At 39.0% G+C, this 20880-nt stretch overlaps 1 protein-coding gene across 2 annotated transcripts in view; it reads left to right on the forward strand.

The window, feature by feature from the left end:
• Positions 1-60: 60 nt before the first annotated feature.
• GFM2 (GTP dependent ribosome recycling factor mitochondrial 2) overlaps positions 61-20880 on the forward strand; it is a 51439-nt gene continuing 30619 nt past the window's right edge. The window contains exons 1-8 of one of the 2 annotated variants that reach the window (XM_061129525.1): positions 61-234; positions 8204-8290; positions 10559-10643; positions 12043-12100; positions 12549-12646; positions 14684-14809; positions 15530-15618; positions 20322-20410. In XM_061129525.1, the coding sequence (XP_060985508.1) occupies positions 8228-8290; positions 10559-10643; positions 12043-12100; positions 12549-12646; positions 14684-14809; positions 15530-15618; positions 20322-20410 (608 nt within the window). In that variant the 5' untranslated portion in view covers positions 61-234; positions 8204-8227. Of the gene's footprint in view, positions 235-8203; positions 8291-10558; positions 10644-12042; positions 12101-12134; positions 12183-12548; positions 12647-14683; positions 14810-15529; positions 15619-20321; positions 20411-20880 lie in introns of those variants that run through there. The other variant, XM_061129526.1, reaches the window with a different exon arrangement.

The following is a 20880-nucleotide window of genomic DNA, read 5'->3' on the forward strand; positions in this document are numbered from 1 at the left end:
TAAGAGGGCGGAAGTTGCTAGCCGGCAGCCTTTGAGTGGGGCGCTGCCGGAAGTGGCGAAGTGCGGCGCCGACGGAGGCAAAGCGAAACAGATTTAGGTTCAGCTCACCGGTAGGGCGTCCTCGGAGACAGAGCGTAGCGACGTAAAGCCTTTGCACCCTTGGTTGCAGCCGGCACCTCGGCTCTCACCAGCGGGGCGGGAAAAAGACAGCCTCCGAATGCGACCGAGTGCCGGGTAGGTACCGGGCCGCGCCGTGCGGCTCCCGCGTGCCTTGGTCCACGCAGTTCACTGGAGGCCTAGGATGCTACAGCCAGGCAGACACGAGAACCTCAATCTCTCGCCCCTCACCTCGGTGTTCGCCCAGGTGTAGGCCTTTCTTTCCCTCTGACGAGAGTGACTAGTCTTTATTCCTGTCACCGTGTGTAATGTGTGCACGATTGAGAAGGATGCGGAGGCATGAAAACTTACTGTAGAGGAAAGTAAAATTACTGGGCCTTAATGACTGCCAGAAAAGAAAGACAGCGTCCTGTTTTTTCGAACTAATTTCTGAAATTCCTGAGGCCTTTTGGTGCACAGGGCGGTGTGAATTTGCATTTCGTCGTTCTCTAGTGGTACCGAAGAAAGCTGTCCGTTTTACCCTTTAAAGCACGGTCGCTGAAATTTCTTTGATTACGTCTGGAAAGTTATTCAATTATTCGTCTCCGAAAGTCTTAGAGCATGGATTTGAGGCAGCTTTTTAAGCCTTCATCTTCTAATGTGACTTATTTTCTTTAGAACCTGAACTCATTCTAATTAGTATTTGTATATTTCCAAGTGCAGTAAATTATGTAGACTTTAAGTGGGATACATTTACCCCTGGTATGGCCTTCCCCACCCGATTCAGGTCACTGTTATATTGAGGCCTTCCATAGCTCCTTGGGCTTCCCCGGTAGCTCAGCTGGTAAAGAATCTGCCTGCAGTGCAGGAGATCCCAGTTGTATTCCTGGGTCGGGAAGATCCCGTGGAGAAAGAATAGTCTACACACTACGTTTTCTTGGGCTTCCCTGGTGGCTCAGTCCGTAAAAAATCCGCCTGCAATGCGGTAGACTTGGGTTCGATTCCTGGGTTGAGAAGATCCCCTGGAGGAGGGCATGGCAACCCACTCCAGTATTCTGGCCTGGAGAATCCCCATGGACAGAGGAGCCTGGCGGACTACAGTCCATAGAGTTGCAAAGAGTCAGACACGACTGAGCGACTAAGCATAGCACAGCATATGAGCTCCTTATTTACAGTTACTGCTGCCTCAGTTCCCCTTTCCTGCTTAATTCTTTGCTGTAGCATCTGTCACCATAGGAGATGCTGTGTTTTATTCCTTTTGTTTCTTGTTTGTGTCCACTGATAGGATAGAGACAGCATGAAGCAGGGATTGTCGTTTTTTTGCTCACTACTTTAACCCCATTATCTCGAAGACAGTCGTAGACAATAAATTCTTGTTAATTAAATTGAATTCTCATGTGGATCATGTGATGTGATAGATGAAAAGACAGGCTCAGAGATTTGAAGTTAGTCACTAAAGATCATAGAAGACTTGGGACTCAGGCAGGTCCTCTGACTAAAGTCCGGTTGGTTTTTTCCCACAAGTGAAAAGCCCACTTGACATTTCTAGTATAATTAAAAGTCTATGGAGAGTTTTTAAAAGGCTTTATTGATGTGTAATAATTGTGGCACGAAGACAAATGTGTACTGTAGATGAACGATCTTAGTGAATTCTTCAAAACCTGAATATACACATATAAGCAGCACGCAAATCAAGAAATGACCTGCATATGAGAAGCCCTCCTCATGCCTTTTTCACTTATAAGAGTACCTACTATCCTGACTTCGAACAGAATGGATTAGTTTTGTCTTTTAAATTGACTGATTGGAATCATACAGTATAAACTTTTATGTGTTGGTTTCTTTTGCTTCCTGCCAGTTCATGGAAGTATTTAATAGGTTTGTTTAAATTGTGAACTCCTGATATATTTTTTTTTTCATTTGTATTTCTCAAAGCCATATGCCTTTTTCCCTTCTGAATTGGAAATAGAAAATATTTTAGATATTAAGCAATAGTCACATCTTGATTTGTGTGAAGAAGAGGAGGCAAAGTTGTTGCTATGTTGTTTATCATGTGTTCTTACTTTCACCTGGGATTGTGGGATAGAAATGGCCTAATCATGTTAGCAAAAAGCTCTCTTAAAAAAATTTCTTCCTATCTAACTGGCAGTAGCCAAGAAGGGTATCGTCACTACTTTGGTGCATCTCCCAAAAGTATATACTAGATACACACTCTTTGCATTTTGGCTGTCAAAAGCTTGACAATGTATTCCTCTGATCTGTATGATACTGTGATAGTATTTATTGGTGTAGATAAGGTTAGAAGAATAAGCCAGGAGGAAGTGAGAGCTGCTTTGTAAATTGATTTGTTAAAGAGGAGGAACAGGTACAGTAGTAAAAGCCATGCAGAAGGTGTTATGAAGGAATTGTTTGTTGTTTTGATATGCAGGGTTGTTAAAGGTCACAATTTTCCTGAGGCTGGGGATCTTGTGTTACCCATTGTCATGTTTCCAATAGCAGTTCCTTGTGTTGCTTCACTAAATGTTAGTAGAACAAGGAATTGGAAGGTACTTTTCCAGTTGACCTTTAAGAGTATCTTTATTTACTGAGCATTTTTTTCTAGCAAGCTGTTTTTTTTTTAATTGCCAAGCTTTTTTCTTGAATGAAGTTAAATGCTAGACGAATTTTAAAAAACTTATATAAATAGAGCTTGTGACGTAAATCTTGTGGTAGAAATGAGTGTTTAGATAGATAGCCTGAGGTGATCTATTCAATATAAAGAGAAAAAAGCAAAAATGACAGTAGGGGCTGACATTAATCAACGATGAACATATTGACCTGATTCATATTTGATACTTTTCTGAGAATATTGAATATGACACAAATCTGAAGTTTCTAATTCAGGAAAAATTACTAAGTATGGTAACAAATACCATATGCAAACAGACTATTTTAACTTGATGCTATAGAATCTCTTTTCCTATTAATACATTACTTCATCCTCAGGAACAGCATCTTCATTTATGCTTGCATACTAATGTATTTTGTGATTGTATTTTAGTGTCCCATGATTCCTGTTTTTGTGTATTAAACATTACAGACATGATAATCCACTGATTTTTTTTTTTTAATTAGTCTTTGGATTTGCCAAATACTCTTTTGTTTATAGATTGTGTAACTTGTTGATAATGTAGAATGGATATTTAGCTTTTTTCCCCTCGTTACTTTCCCTTTTCATAACATAAGGTGTCACACCTTTTAGTGAGTACTTATGTTACCGAAACAAGCTTGGGTCTACGTGCATGAGCACAATAAAGTCCATCTCCTGACACAGGTTGTGGTGAAGGAAAGTGCAGTGTTTACTGCAGGGTACCAAGCAAAGCGTCCTTGGTGGCTCAGATGGTAAAGAATCTGCCTGCAATGTAGGAGACTCAGGTTTGATCCCCTGGAGAAGGGAATGGCTACCCACTGCAGTATTCTTGCCTGGAGAATTTCATGGACAGAGGTGCCTAGCATGCTCCAGTCCATGGGGTCCCAAAACATCGGACAGGACTGAGGACCAGCACACACAAGCAAGGAGCCTAGGTAGCTAGTGCTTAAAAGGCCTCAGCTCTCCAGAGGCTTTCAAGGAAAGGTTTTAAAGAAAGGGAGAGGGAGGGGGATTGTGGGTGTGTGATCTGCTCATGGACAGTCATTCCAGTCAGTCGGAGGCTACCTGTTTGTCGGCATCGTGTAGTTAACTTCCCCCTGGTGGAGGTTTCAGTACCTGCAAAACAGCTCAAAGAACATGGTTCAGAATGGGTAGACTGTTATTATTTTATCGTTTGGCTATTTTATTTCTGCACTTTCTCACTTCTCCTATTAAATTAGTTGTTTGGAACTTGGGGAAGACCTAGAGGATAAAGTTTTTCTACAGACAGCAGGCAAGTGGAGGGCATGGGAGGGGTCTGTTCTGGAAGGCCCTGTAGGGCTTTGCTGGCTTACGTTTTTTTGTTTGTTTTTACTTTTTGGCCGCTCCCCGTTGTCCTGTGGGATCTTAGTTTCTGGTGAGGGGTTGAACCTGCATCCCCTGCATTGGAAGTGCAGAGTTTTAAAAAACACTGGATCACCAAGGAAAGTGTCTCAGTTGTACTTATGTGTTGTCTAAGCCTGAGGAGGTCTGGACCTTGTATAAAGAATCATCTGATAGTACCAGTAGGAAACAATTTTCATTGAAAATCATTGAGCCAAGAGGAAGAAGAGTTTCAGTGGCAGGCCCTAAATGACTTCGTAGGTCAAAAAAATGTTTGAGGCATGGTGCTAGGCTGCTGATAGAAGATCCCTCCTTTTGAGTCGGTAGTGGAGATAACGTGGAAATATCATGTTTGTCATGAGTAAATATAAGTTCCAGGTATCATGAAAACAGAGAGAAGGTGGTATGAAAACTTTGCAGGAGATTAGGAAAGGCTTCCAGGCTAAGGCTTGAAGGTTGAATAGAAATTTGCCAGGTGTGTGGCTTTGGGGATTTGAGGACTACTTTCAGACAGTGGCACCACTACATGCCAAGGTGCGAAGGTGTCAGAGCTGGTGTTTCAGAGGAATTTTGGCTAGAGCTACTGGAATAGAGTAGGAGTAGGAGAGTACAAAGAATGCTCAAACTACCGCACAATTGCACTCATCTCACACGCTAGTAAAGTGATGCTCAAAATTCTCCAAGCCAGGCTTCAGCAATACGTGAACCGTGAACTTCCAGATGTTCAAGTTGGTTTTAGAAAAGGCAGAGGAACCAGAGATCAAATTGCCAACATCTGCTGGATCATCAAAAAAACAAGAGAGTTCCAGAAAAACATCTATTTCTGCTTTATTGACTATGCCAAAGCCTTCAACTGTGTGGATCACAATAAACTGTGGAAAATTCTGAAAGAGATGGGAATACCAGACCACCTGACCTGCCTCTTGAGAAATCTGTATGCAGGTCAGGAAGCAACAGTTAGAACTGGACATGGAACAACAGACTGGTTCCAAATAGGAAAAGGAGTACATCAAGGCTGTATATTGTCACCCTGCTTATTTAACTTATATGCAGAGTACATCATGAGAAATGCTGGGCTGGATGAAGCACAAGATGGAATCAAGATTGCCGGGAGAAATATCAGTAACCTCAGATATGCAGGTGACACCACCCTTATGGCAGAAAGTGAAGAGGAACTAAAAAGCCTCTTGATGAAAGTGAAAGAGGAGAGTGAAAAAGTTGGCTTAAAGCTCAACATTCAGAAAACTAAGATCATGGCATCTGGTCCCATCACTTCATGGGAAATAGATGGGGAGACAGTGGAAACAGTGTCAGACTTTATTTTTGGGGGCTCCAAAATCACTGCAGATGGTGACTGCAGCCATGAAATTAAAAGACACTTACTCCTTGGAAGGAAAGTTATGACCAACCTAGATAGCATATTAAAAAGCAGAGACGTTACTTTGCCATCAAAGGTCCGTCTGGTCAAGGCTGTTGTTTTTCCAGTGGTCATGTATGGATGTGAGAGTTGAACTGTGAAGAAAGCTGAGCACTGAAGAATTGATGCTTTTGAACTGTGGTGTTGGAGAAGACTCTTGAGAGTCCCCTGGACTGCAAGGAGATCCAACCAGTCCATCCTGAAGGAGATCAGTCCTGGGTGTTCATTGGAAGGACTGATGCTGAAGCTGAAACTCCAGTACTTTGGCCACCTCATGCGAAGAGTTGACTCATTGGAAAAGACCCTGATGCTGGGAGGGATTGGGGGCAGGAGGAGAAGGGGATGACAGAGGATGAGATGGTTGAGTGGCATCACCGACTTGTTGGACATGGGTTTGAGTAAAATCCAGGAGTTGGTGATGGACAGGGAGGCCTGGCGTGCTGTGATTCATGGGGTCGCAGAGTCGGACACGACTGAGCAACTGAACTGAACTGAACTGAGGAGAGTACAAGGCTGTGAAGGTAGTTAAGGGTAAATTTGTCATACTAAAAGACTTTACAGATTTTTAAGTAAGAAATTGACAAGATGATGGATTCAAGCAGTATTTCCCACTTGAACGACCTGAGTACTACCTTTTTAAGTCTGACAACTGAATGTCACCTGAGCTATTAATTACTTAATATTTTTCCTTAAATTGAAATTTTTACATAAATGATTTCATGAAAGCAATACTGCAAAATCCCAGGTGGCCCAGTGGTGAAGAATCCACCTGCAATGCAGGAGAACACAGGAGACTCAGGTTCGATACCTGGGTCAGGAAGATCCCCTGGAGGAGGGCATGGCAACCCATTGCCTGGAGAATCCCATGGACAGAGGAGCCTGGTGGGCTACGGTCCATAAGGTTGCAACAAAGAGTTGGACACATGCATGCACAAACTCATAGATTTTGTTGGCTGTTGTTTCTAACATTTGTTTATTAAATTTTTTTCCCCTCTGTAACCTAAAATAATAATCATGGGCATTTACTTTGGGAAACACAGTGGTGGAATAAGTTAAAAACTTTTGGTCTATAGGAACCTTTTGTTCTTAAAAATGAGTCAGAACTCAGAACAGTTTTGTTTATATGGGTTATAATTGATAACTCAGATACTAGAAATGAAAGCAAAACTTTAAAATGTTTTAATAATTCATTAATAAATCTATTAGATATTAATGTCATTAATACACTATAATGAAAATACCTATTTTTCAAAAACAAAAAATGATCTAGTTTGAAGGGTGTTTTATATTGTTTTATATTTTGGCAAGTCTTAAATGTCTGGCTTAACAGAAAACAGCTTATATTTGCTTCTCTATTATGTTATTATGCATTGTGCTGCTACTACTATGGATTGTGCTAAGCTGACTCTTTGCAACCATACGGACTGTAGCCCGCCAGGCTCCTCTGTCCATGAGATTATGCAGGCAAGAATACTGAGTGGGTTGCCATACCCTCCTTGAGGGGATCTTCCCGATACGTATATATGCAGATATATATATGTAGACATATATATATCTAGCTTCCCGATAGATATATACATATTTTCCTGATATATATATATATATATATATATATATATATATATATACACACACACACATACATACATACATACAGATATGTATTTTAAAATCTTTTTTGGTTGAAGTGTCTGAAGAAAATCTAGCAGAATACATACATGTGGTTGGGCAAAGGAGGAGTCTTTTAGTAGTCTTTTCAGAAAATTGTGTATCAACTTATATACCGGGTTTTGACAGGTGATAGTTTCTTAAAGGTTACAGTGTGGGAACCAGCCATATTAGTGAGCTTTTTGTATTCTGTTATGGTAGAATTCCGAAATTGTTCTATTTCAGAATAAATCTAACATGTTATTTTGCAAATATTCTGAAGTTTGGTATTGGAAATGAAGAGGGAATGGATTCAAGATATACTTGGGAAATAAAATCAGAAGGACTGGTGGCTTCCTAACTAAGGGTAGTGAATGGTTCTGTCATAAGAAACGGGAGATTTAGAAAGGATGATACGGAGTTCTGACATGACTTCTTCCGCAACAGGTTCCGAGGGAGTTTAACCTTATCTGTTTACTTGGTGCCCACCCCCTCATCTCATTTGCTTCTGGGCATTTTTCTCATTGCTTTGAGAGTGTACCTGATGCATGGTGAATATTTAGTATATGTTTTTAAAACTAAAAATACTAACTTTCCATGATCACAGAAGAGGACTTGCTTCTATATATTTCTGGTTGAAAAATCAGAATATACAGATAAACCAAAAAGTTATACTGTCAGTGAGAAATTACCAACTTAACATGTAGATGCTTACCTTTCTGTACTTAATTCTGTGGTTTTTTTTTTAACATAAAAATGCTTTTTTGCTTGGTGTATTTTTGTAATTTCAATATATCTTTTTCTGCAGTATCGTCACATCTTTCTTGAAGAGTTAAAGGATGCTGAAAAAAATATGAGACTTGAGAACCATGTTTCTCATGTTTAGTTTGAGTTTTCATTTTTTGAATTATGTGTTGACTTTTGATAGCTAAAAGTATTGTTTGTATTTTTTAACAGTAATACATTTTTACTTAATATACTGCATTTACCTTACATATGTCTTACATGTAATACATAAGCTTAGTTTTGCAATTCTGTTATTTCTTTTTCAGAGAATAACAGTTTAGAGGGTCAAGATGTCCAATCTAAGGATATTTGCAGTGAATCGGAAGAAAATATCCAGCTTGCACTACTTTAATGTAAGGTTTTCTTGTAAAGTTAAATGTACTTTGGCAACTTCAGTTACTTGACTTCCCGGAAGGTCTAGTGTATTTCTTATACTAGTATAAGAATTTTGTATTTCTTATACTAGTATGTCAACAATTTCTTAACAGGGAGTATGGAAGAATCTGTAGGCAACAAGAAGCATGCCTTATCATTAATCTATAAATTCATTTTGCTACTTTCAAATTACCTGTGCAGCATATTGAGACTATATTCCATTTTGAGGTCATTAGTGGCCCAAGGAGTTACACAGATTTTCTTCAGTGTTTCCATTTCTGATGCTTTCAGAATGTACACCCTTTGATAGGTGATACTTTCTTACCTTGGTCATTATGAAGTAGAAATTTAATTAATTGAGTCTCTTCTCTGCTCTTTTCTTATAATGATAGTGTTTTATTGCCAGCAACTTGGTAACTAATGTAGAAATAACACACAAATCGCAGGTGTGCATTCCTTGACATCCTGAAAGGCAGGTTGTGCAGCTCAGAATCATTACAAACACTAACTGCAACAATGCCCAATATACTGACAGTCATTAAATGTGGTGGTCTAGGGACCACCTAGTGGTCATCTAGTGGTCTAGGGATAAATTGTTGGAGAACATTCAACCTCTGTGTGGGAACATTACAAGAAGATACTTAGGAGCTTTGAAAAATGTTAGTTTTTTTTCCCCTCCCTTCCCTGTCCCCTGAATGTATTTTAAAAGCTTTCTAGCTGTCAGAGTCACGTGGGGGGACTTGGTTTTTTTTTTTTTTTTTGCTGTATTTATTTTTAATTGAAGGCTGGTTGCTTTATAACACTGTGTGGTTTCTGCTGTACGTGAGCATGAATCAGCCACAGGTATACATATGTCCTCTTTCTCGAACCTCCCTCCCACCTCCCACCCCATCCCACCCCTCTAGGTTGTTACAGAGCCCCGGTTTGAATTCCCTGAGTCAGACAGCAAACTCCCCTTGGCTGTGTTTTACCTGTGGTAGTGTTTATGTTTCCATGTCATTTTCTCCACTTGTCCCACCCTCTCCTTCCTACTCCCACACGTGTCCGTAAGTCTGTTCTCTCTGTCTGCATCTCCGTTGCTACCCTGCAAATAGGTTCATCAGTACTGTCTTTCTAGATTCCGTATACATGCATTAATATGCAATATTTGTTTGTCTCTTTCTGACTTACTTTACTCTGTGTAATAGACTCTAGGTTCATCCACGTCATTAGAACTGATTCAAATGTGTTCCTTTTATGACTGAGTGATATTCCATTGTATATATGTATCACAGCTTTTTTATTCATTCACCTGTCGATGGATATCTAGGTTGCTTCCATGTCCTAGTTATTGGGCTGACAACCCTCAGAATGGGAGAAAATAATAATAAATGAAACAACTGACAAAGGATTAATTTCCAAAATATACAAGCAGCTCATACAACCCAATACCAGAAAAACAAACAGCCCAGTCAAAAAGTGGTTAAAAAAACCTAAACAGATATTTCTCCAAAGAAGATATACAGATGGGTAATAAACGCATGAAAAGATGCTCAACATCACTCATTTTCAGAGAAATGCAAATCAAAACTACAATGAGATATCACCTCACACTGGTCAGAATGGCCATCATAAATAAGTCTACCAACAAAAAATGCTGGAGAGGGTGTGGAGAAAAGGGAACCCTCTTGCAGTGTTGGTGGGAATATAAATAGATAAAGCCACTGTGAAAGACAGTATGGAGATTCCTTAAAAAACTAGGAATAAAACTACCATATGACCCAGCAATCCCAGTACTAGGCAAATACCCTGAGAAAACCAGAATTGAAAGAGATAGGTGTACCCCAATGTTCACTGAAGCATTATTTACAATAGCTAGGACATGGAAGCAACCTAGATGTCCGTCTACAGATGAATGGAGGGCCTGTTAAGATGCATTATTTGACCCTATCTGTAGAGTTTGATTCTCTTGAGTGGAATGGGTCCTGAGAATTTATATTTCACATAAGATCCCTGTGATGTTAAGGCTGCAGATCTAGAAGAGCCATCATCTAAGGTCAGCTCAAAGGGGCAAGCAGTATTAACTTTAGCCTTATTTTTCTCTTGTATAATTTTGTGTTGTCACTTTTTAGAAGAGCTGGAGTTAATAAACTGGGACTATTATCTGAAGATTCAACACATATTCTAAAGATTCAAAGTTATGATGTTAAAGCTACAGTAAAAAGTTATGCTAAAATAAAGTTAACATTTCTTTTTTTCCTCACCAGAATATGTGTTCCTCTAAAATAAGAGCAAGTCTAAAAAGATTAAAGCTACATGTGCTTCTTGGAAGACATTACAGTTCCCTACCAGGTACAGATGTTAGATTCTTCTCATCTTTCTTAAACTGCTTGCTTTCTCCCTTTTCTCTGTCTCTTTCTCTCTCATTTGCAAGCATCTCTGTTATTAGGGATCTTCAACCATTTTTAAAGCAGTGGCTCTCTTTTACTTCTTGGCTATTTCTTTGAGATTATTGGAATTGAAGTATTCTGGTAGATGGTAGGCGGTAGTATAAGTCGACTTACATGTCTCATGTGCTGTCCATCCTCATGAGCTGAGCAAAGGGGAGGGTTGGTGGCTTGAGTAGCTGGCTCAGAGGTGTGGCAGGTGGATCAGCGCACTGCATCTGCAGTTGCACATGTGTGGATTCATCCAGCTGCAGATTGTATAGTACTGTGGCATGCATGTATTGAAAAAATCCTTGGATAAGTGGACCTACACACTTCAGACCTCTGTAGTCCAGGGTTCACCTGTAACTTCATTCTGTAGCAGTTCTCACTACCGTCTTTGTCTCGTAGAATACTGGAGTAAAAACACGAGTTGGCTGTGTAACTTGTGAGACATGTGAATTTAACGGCCTGCCTTATTGGTGAATCTGGGGCTTTTGTGTTTTGCCCGTGCAGATTTATCCATAGCAGTGCAGATTATCATCCAGTCTTCAGATTCCCATCAGGTTTTCAAAATATAATAGAAGTCTTCATAATTTATTATAGAAGTTTGGGAGAACTGGTTTAAAAAGCAGAAAGGTGTAGATTAAATTTATAAAATGTAACTGCATTGTTTCTTTAGTATTAATAGAGTAAATGGTAAGTGTGGAATAAGTCATCATGGACTTTTTTATTCCAGAAATACTATTTGGCCTTCTATAAGTATTAGATTATTATAGCTTTCCTATTCAGTGACACCTCCCAGGCCATCTTTAAAGGTATTCTGTCCTTGGAATTGCTGAGGCATGGTAGGTTCCAAATTGTACAAAAACCATTGTCAGATGATATGAGTATCTCTCTTTGCTCTTCAGGCCTTGAGAATGTCAGTTTACAGGATTGTGTAGTGTTTTTTGTTTTGATTTTGGTCTTAAGTTATTTATATGGCTGTGCTGGATCTTAGTCATGGCCTACGATCTCTTGGTTGTGGCATGAGATCCAGGTCCCTGACTAGGGGTTGAACCTGGGCTCCCTACACTAGGAACGCAGAGCCCCAGCCCCTGGACCACCAGGAAAGTCCTTGTGCATTTTTTGTTGTTTGTTTGGTTCAAGACCAAACTTTCTTAGAGAGTGCAAGAAAATAAATTTTAGGTAAATGAGTGTTACATTTAGTTTGAATTTTACTTTAATTGGTATTATACTATTTGCTTAAAATTCTTTTAATTTCTTTAATTTATAAGTTAAGGACATTTTCTTTAACAGTTTGATTTTAACATTCTTTCCATTAGGTTTAATAGGAAATGATATCAAGTCCCTTCATTCCATCATCAGTCCTCCTATTGCTAAGTAAGTCTCATCATTGATACTGTCTTTTCCATAGGCTGCCATGAAACCTTACAGATGTCTCACAGGCTTACTTCAGCATTTAGTGAGTGCTCTAATTTCTATAACTTCCTGCCCTACCTAATTAACTATAAATAGATGTTGGTTTGTCTCTTAAAAGCTGTTGTTTCAGTTCAGTGCTTGGAATTTTTAATGTAGCAGCAGCACACTTTTCATAGAAATATAAGATATTCACACAATTGCAGTTAGCTCTTTGGTTACTTAACTGTTTTGTCAGAATACTATGAGAATGATACGTTATCCATTTTTCTAGTTTTTACACTTTTATATAAAACGTTGAAATACTAACCAGTTTTGAAAATTGCACAGCATAGATATTTTGGTTTTACAGTTTCAGTAATGTCCACCTTATAATACATGTCTTTTTTTTTTTTTCTTCCCTTTTAAACAGAATTCGTAACATTGGAATTATGGCTCATATTGATGCAGGAAAAACTACCACCACAGAAAGAATTTTATATTATTCTGGATACACAAGATCACTGGGAGGTTAGATTGGATTCCTCCTCTCCCTCCCCACCCCTATTAGAAAAAACATTATTGGGAAATATTTTGATTAAGACGTCAACCCAGAGATCTTGAGTATGGCATGGAGGCAGTACTATTTAAGCCACAACATAAAGTTAAGGTAGTTACAGTACTCACCAAAGGATGTTTTTAGTTTCAGTTCAACATTCAGACCAGTTGGCACTGGTCTACTCAGAAGTTTTTGGGGTAGGAAACATAGCTTACAAGCAGAGCAGCAGTAGGTATTTCTTCCTACAGAGTTTCTTAGAGCAGTCTACAGAGTTCTGTGGAAACTGTCTTCTCTGGCCACCCAAAAGTGATAGCTTAGGTACAAGGTGACAAGATTCACAGGAGCCGCTCTAGCTTGGAAAGCTCCTGCCTTGGAGGAGTGAGTCTCTCTCGTTACAGCTCTGTGGGCCACCTTCCAGGTTTCTCACAGAGGACATGCCATACCCCACTCAGGGAAACCTAGAGCTGGGTATCTTCATCACGCATTTATAATTCATTGTTAATCCTTCTCAAGTCAGATATAGTTTACCAGTCAGAAATTATTTTTTCTGTAAGTATGTTGCCTAGCAGTGTGTTTGGCATACTTGTTTTCTGGGCTGTAGGAGAAAAGAGCTGGAAAGTTAACCAGAGGTCAAATTCTCATGCAGAACAAGAAAGGATTTTGTTAATCTTTAACCCCTAGTAATAGTATTATTTACCTAAGTTTGAATTTACTGTTTTTATTATAATATGTCAAAAACTGTGATTCTTTTTTTCTACCTTGCCCCTTATCTCTGGTGAAACAGTTTTTTTCTTTTTTTTTGACACAGAGGGCCTCATGTCCTTTTAACTTTTTTTTCTGGTGGCACTGAGTCTTCATTGCTGCTTGCAGGCTTCCTCTCGTTGCGGTGACCAGGGGCGGCTCTTTGTTCTGCTGCATAAGCTTCTCACTGAAGTGGCTTCTCCTGTTGTGGAGCACGAGCTCTAGACCCACAGGCTTCAGTAGGTGAAGCACACAGGCTGTGTGGGCACTACAACATTGGCTAAGTAGTTTTGGTGCATGGCCTTTAGTTGCCCGTGGTATGTGGAATCTTCCTGAACCAGAGATTGAACCTGTGTTTCCTGCATAGGCAGGTAGATTCTAATCCACTGTACCACCAGAGGAGTCCACCACAGTGATTTTGAAATGTGCTTCATTGAGAACCATTTCTCTAGGTCCTTGGAATTGGCTGAGACTTTTATAAAGGATAAAACCACTCAAGATGAGAATCTTCATGATGATAGGTCTCTATCATCATGAATTTCTCATGGAATTTTTTGCTGTATAAATGGGAAAATGGGGCTTCCCAGGTGGCTCAGTGGTAAAAAATCCACCTGCCAATGCAGGAGACTTGGGCCTGATCCCTGGGTTGGGAAGATCCCCTGGAGAAGGAAATGGCAACCCACTCCAGTATTCTTGCCTGGAAAATCCATGGACAGAGGAGCCTGGCAGACAACAGTCCATGGGATTGCAAAAGAGTCTTTTGTCCAAGTCGTGAAAGTTAGCTGATTCACTTTGCTGTACAGTAGAAACTAACAACATTGGAAAGCAACTATATTCCAATAAAAATTTTAAAAATATTGTAGAGAAGTGATTAGGTTGGAATTAAAGTTTGGTTTGTCTGTGCTCTTTTATGGCATTACTCTGCCCCCTGTCAAGGGATCAGGTGTGAGGAATATCAGGTAAAGATGGGATAATGAAAGTTAAACTAGGGGAAAAAAAATGAAAGAAGTATATGATTCAGTAAAATTAAGTAAAGAGGTTAATCTTTGTTATTACAGAAAAAATGTTTTTATGGAATAATGACTCATCTGCTAAAAAAACTTTTTCTAGAACGATGCTTGATTTAGAAAAAGATTAAGGGTCTTAAATCAATTATTTTATGAACAGTTTTTTTTTTAGAGCAAATTAAACTATGTCAGGTAGACATCAAAGGCCTATGAAATATGCTTGCTTTTGAGCCTCACTGTGTCATTTCTTTCCCTGGCTAGATGTTGATGATGGAGACACGGTGACGGATTTCATGGCTCAAGAGCGAGAACGAGGCATAACTGTTCAGTCAGCCGCTGTCACGTTTGACTGGAAGGGGCACAGAGTCAATCTTATTGATACACCAGGTACAGTGCTGTTTCGGCACTGCAGAGGTGCTGCATTCTTTTGAGTTTTTTTCATTTGTGTGTGTGTGTGTGTTTTTAATCGTGGTAAAAAGCATGTAAAATTCACCATCTTAATAATTTTTAAGTGTACCGTTCAGTAGAGTAAGATTGTTCACATTATTGTGAAATAGATCTCCAGAACTTTTTCATTTTGTTGAACTGAAACTCTGTACCCTTAAACAGCGTCTCTTCTTTGTCCCCTTGACTGACCTCTGGTAGCCACCATTCTACGTTCTGGATCTATGAGACTGACTGCTTTAGATACTGCTTATAATAGGATTGTACACTATTTGTCCTTTTGTGACAGGCTTATTTCACTTAGCAAAACTTTTCAGGGTTCATCTGTATTGTAACCTGTGCCAGTATTTCCTTCCTTTTTAAGGCTATGTAGCATTCCATTGCCCATAAGGAACACATTATGGTATACATACAAAATCTTGTGTGTATACAGAAATATATGGTGAATATTTGAATACAGAAAAATTGATGAATATTTGGGTTGCTTCCACCTCTTGGTTATTGTGAATAGTGCCCTTCTGAACGTGGAGGTGTAAATATCTCTTTGAAATTATCCTTTCAGTTCTTTTGGGTGTATACCCAAAAGTGGGATTGCTGGATCGTGTGATGGTTGTGGTTGTGGTTTAAAGATTTTAGGTGTTATATTTCTCATCTTTTTCTTAGGTCATGTGGATTTTACCTTGGAGGTTGAGCGCTGCCTGAGAGTATTAGATGGTGCAGTGGCCGTGTTTGATGCCTCTGCCGGCGTAGAGGTAAAAAATATTGCCAAAGTAAAGGTAGAAAGTATGATTTTTTTTTTTAAAAGTAGACTGCATCAGATTGATTTAACTATAACCCTTTATTTAGTAAGCTGAAATTGATATTATTATAGCCCTTTATTTCATATGCTCAAATTGGTGTTATTATAACCCTTTATTTGGTAAGCCCATGTAAGTCCAATTATGATGAAAAGAATTTGGAATAATTTGGAATTTAATATTGAGATGTGATCTGTATATGATCTCATGTACTTCAGAGTAAAAGGAAAGTAAAATTTACTTTTCTGTAGGAAATAATGAAAGTTGGTTTTGAGAAGAGCTGGATTCTTACTTTCAAGCTAAAAAGTTAGTCTGCCATAGCTTTATGGATTCTGGCAGGAGACACAAGATTTCTGAGTCAAGGATGAAGGACTATATTAGTCACCAAAATAGCAATATCCAGAGTATCAACATTTTCTTGTGCTGATTCCTCAAGCCCTAATCCCCTTAGGGTGACACAAGAGAGGTCAAGTGAGAGCTGCACGTGCGGTGGAACCTGTGCTTAGAGAATGCAGGTATCTTATAATGGGCAGTAGACATGCCTGCTCTCTGCTCTTCCAGGGTCGTAGACCCGCCTACCTTTTGCTCTGGAAGGAGACACTAGCTGCTCGCTCTAAACTGTTCACTATACAAACATCTTTGAAAAGATAGTCCAGAACAAAGGCAGTCAGTGCCTCTCCTGATAAAACATGCAGAAATATGAGCAACACATGAGGGATTTTCTCCTGAAACTTAATGTAACTCTCCTTGAATAAATCCTGAAAATGATAGCAATACTCCTTAAATTATTGCTCCTGGGGTCTGTTATGTTCTCTTTAACTGGTATTTTGTTTGTTTTGTAATCTCAAGATTGGCTTTACCTTGAATATAGAACCATATCAGTTCTTCTTATCTTAAGATTATTAAAAGTGGTATCTTAATTAAGGGATCAAAATCAGCATCCCCCAAAATGAGACAAATCAATACCATGGGCCTCCTGATATGAAGCACTAAGAAGGATATTGTTTTCTGGCAAAAATGTTTGGCTCATATTGTGAGAGAACAGACTAACAAATCTAAATTGAAAGGCATTCTCCAAAACAGTGGGCCAAGGCTTTTCAGAAATTGAGAGAAAAATGTAAGGAAAAAACATAAGGAAAATGAATGATTGGGGTTGGGGGGGTTTGCTGGGAAACTGTTCTAGATTACAGAATTCTAAAGAGACAGGAAGACTAAATGTAACATACCCTCTTCAGTGGAACCCTGGATCAAAAAGAAAAGGTTACAAAGGACATCTTTGGGAAGATCAGAATTTTGAATATGAAGTATATATATTAGAGTATTATATCAGGGGACTTCCCTGGTGGTCCAGTGGTTAAGACTCTGCCATTCCAATGCATGGAGCATGGGTTCTATCCCTGGTGGAAACTAAGATCCCCCATGCCACAAGGTGCAGCCAGAATTTTTTTTAAAATGTCAACTTAAATTTCCCTGAATGTGATCTTTGTAACTGATTATGTAGGAGAACGTCCTTATCCTTAGGAAATGCATGCTGAGAGACTTCCCTGGTAGCTCAGGTGGTAAAGCTTTCCGCCTACATTGCGGGAGATCTGGGTTCGATCCCTGGCTCAGGAAGATCTCCTGGAGAAGGGAATGGTATTCTTGCCCATCCCCATCCCCCCACCCCCACCCCCCAAAAAACAGAGGCTCAAAGGAAATGCATGCTGAAGTATTTAGGGTTGAAATGTCATGGTACCTGCAACGTGATCTCATGGCTCAGCTCCCATCCACCTTCAGATACACACGTGGTTTTAGTTTGGGTGCCAAGATGGGATTAGATGTAGAAGAGATTTATTGGGGGGAATAAAAAGGGAGAAAGAGAAGTGGCAGAGGGTGTTCAGACCACAGGGCAGGCCACCTGTGAAGGAGAGGGTTAGGAAGGGGGATTCGGGAAGAAGAGTCTTAGGCTACAGCACAGTTACAAGAGTTTGACTACGCTCTGGGGATTCTTCAAGCCAAAGTCACCTGTTAGAGGAACCCATTTTTTGTGGGAATAGACCTACATTATTACTCTGCTGAACTCAGTCATTAGCTGGGAACAGCCCCCTGGAAGGGGGCTCTTGAAAGAACATGGTGTTGATCTAGAAGGCTGACAGTTGGGACCATCAGTTCATCGTGCTCTACACAGTAGTTTCAAGGGGCACACTTTCACAGCCATCGTACACATAATATGTACAGAGGCACATGTTTATACATAGAAAAAAGGCAAGTGTAACAAAATGTTAACATTTGGTAAATCTAGGTGAATGAAGAGTACATGGATATTTATTGTACTGTTCTCTCCCCTTTGTTATAGATTTGAAGTGTTTCAAATGAAAAGTTGGAGGGGAAATAAAACAGTTATTGAAAGTCCCACCTGAGGACCCCTGACAGACAGTGATATTTGCTTGATATAAAGCCTGACACTGAGGTCTGAGGTTGATTATACACTATTATTTGTATTTCTTTGAGTCACTTCATTTCCTAATGGTTGCATCCTTCCTATTGTTATAATTCTTTACAGGCATTTGACACTTAATCATTCAGACAGATTATATTATTTACAAGATCGAAATATGCTTAGTAGGAAGTTTCTGAATTTGTGACACAGAAGGCTATTATTTGCTAAAATAGTAGATGAGCTTTTAGCTGGCAGGTGGCGTGATGGAAGTTTTATTTTTTAATATGTTTTGTTTGTTGGGAAATTTATAATGTATATCCCCCCCTCCAACCCACATAAAAATTAGTGGGGCCACTAGGTAACAGTTTCTTAGAGAAGACACAGGAAACAAAAAACAAAATTGATTCATTGGACGTCATCAAAATTACATGTTTCAAATTTTAAAAAGCAAGCCTTAGACTGTGAAAAAGATGTATAATGCTAGATAAAATACTGTAAGAATGCTAAACTTCCAGAGTGCAATAACATCTGATTATGTAGAGAATATTATTGTCTTGTAAGTATGTACTGAAATTTTCACAGTACATGTATATGACCAAGGACTTGTATCCAGAATATGTGAAGAACTGTGTGTCAGTATTAACCCAATAAAACCTAACAACCCAATTAAAAAAAAAAGACAAAGGATACTTCACCAAAGAAGCAGGTGAATGGCTAGTAAGCACATGAAAAGATGCTGAGTTTCATTGGTCATTAGGGAAATACAAATTAAAGTTACAAAAGGAGACCATTTCATACCCATAAGAATGGCTAAAATTAAAAAGAAGGATGGCAGACCTTGGTTGAGGATGTGTAGTAATTGGGACTCTTACACTTTGTTGGTGGGACTGTAAAGTACTATACTCACGGTGGAAGACTGTTTGGCAGTTTCTTGTAAAATTAAGTATACACTTGTCCTTGTTGTTCAGTCACCCAGTCGTGTCCAACTCTGTGACCCCGTGGACTGTTGTAGCATGCCAGGCTTTATACAGAGCAATTTAGCAGTAAAAATCAACCAGTATATGCAACGATGGAAATGAATGTCGAAAACATTATATTGGGTGAAAGATGCTGTACTATTTATATGAGGTTCAACAACAGGCAGAATGAATCTTGGGACATAAAAATCTCTAATGTTCTATGTGTTCTATCTCTTCATTGGGGTAGTAGTTATTAAGTATACACACTTACCAAAATTCATTGAACTGTACTCTTAAAATCTGTATACAGTTGACCCTCAAACAGCATGGGTTTGAACTTCATGGGTCTGCTTACAAGTGGATTTTTTTCACTAAATAGGGACTTCAGACTCCATGAGCCATGGTTGGTTGAATCTGCAGATGCAGAACAGCAAATAGGGAAAGCCAACTGTAAAGTTATAAGTGAACTTTTGACTTTGCAGAGGTTTGCACCCTAATCCCTGTGTTGTTCAGGGGGCAGCTGTATTTTATTTTATATTAAGTTTTACCTAATAAAACAGATGACAAACTGGTTTCTATTTTAACAATGTCAGCACATTAGGTTTTTAAAAGTCTAGACTCTGCTAGGCAAACTGTTTATATTTAACACGTACAGAAAGTAGAATTAAAAGAAGCCAAATGAAAAAGCATATGAAAATTGTGACTTGGAAATACAGGTGTTGGCTTCCTTTCCCCTCCTTAAATTTTCTTCAGTTTACATGAGTATTCAAACATTCACAGTAAAAATCCTTGATTTTTGTCATAGTAGCATTTTATAGTACATTCTTATTTGTTCTTTTTACATTACAGTTGTCTGAATTAATTAAGGCAAAAGTCCATATTGCACAGATCAGAAAACTGATGAGTTCAGTATTGTATGATGTTACCAAGTGTGATTGTTACTAAGTAAGGTGAAGCCAAACAAAGAAGTTCTTGTGATTCTTGGTTAAGTCCTCTTTCTGTGACTCCCAGTACTTCTCAGTTGTTCATTTCCTTTGTCTTGCATCCTGGTTCACCCAAAGTATTCTCAGTTGGAAGCATAATCTACAGTCACACTTGAGCATTTTCTTAGCTGTTTTAATCTGACGGCATTAGAGTGGGTCCAGAGATATATGTGCAGTGGTACTAGCTATATTAGAATAGGGCCCAGTTCCATTAAAATACAGGCTGAGTCTGCTTATTTCATGTGTAGTAACAGTTGTTTTTGTCAGATGTGTGTTTTTTCCTTATCTTTGCTTTAGGCACAAACTCTTACAGTATGGAGGCAAGCTGATAAGCACAAGGTACCTCGAATCTGTTTTTTAAACAAGATGGACAAAACTGGAGCAAGGTATTTAAAATGTGTTTCTTTGGCTTATCAAAGTAAGAATATCATTTGACTTTTTAATGCACTGTAACTTAAATTTAGAAACAGCTATTCCCTATAAAGTATAATCTATTCCATGGTATCCCAATTCAATCCATGGTATCTATTCCATGGTATCCCAGTTCAATCCCATTAAAAAAAAATTCAAAGCAGCTAATAGATAAAGTAAAAATGTGGGATTAATAGAGAGCTGATAGATGATGAAGCTCTCTGATTCTAAGGTAGAGAGGCTTTATCCTATTTTTTAGGCTCCTGACAGAGTGATGTCTTGCTGATTCCACTGTCTCTATTTAGAGCTGCATGGCTGAGTCCTTGTATTGCTGAATGGTGCTCTTGTCATTGCTAACGGTAGAGGGTAGAGAATTGTTTCCTGTAGTTGCCTCAGTGAATGATGTTCTTCCTTGTCCCCTGATTTTCTTCAGCCACTGGGTAAA

Source organism: Dama dama, chromosome 25, assembly GCF_033118175.1.
Source record: "Dama dama isolate Ldn47 chromosome 25, ASM3311817v1, whole genome shotgun sequence".
In the NCBI taxonomy this organism is placed as follows: Eukaryota; Metazoa; Chordata; class Mammalia; order Artiodactyla; family Cervidae; genus Dama; species Dama dama.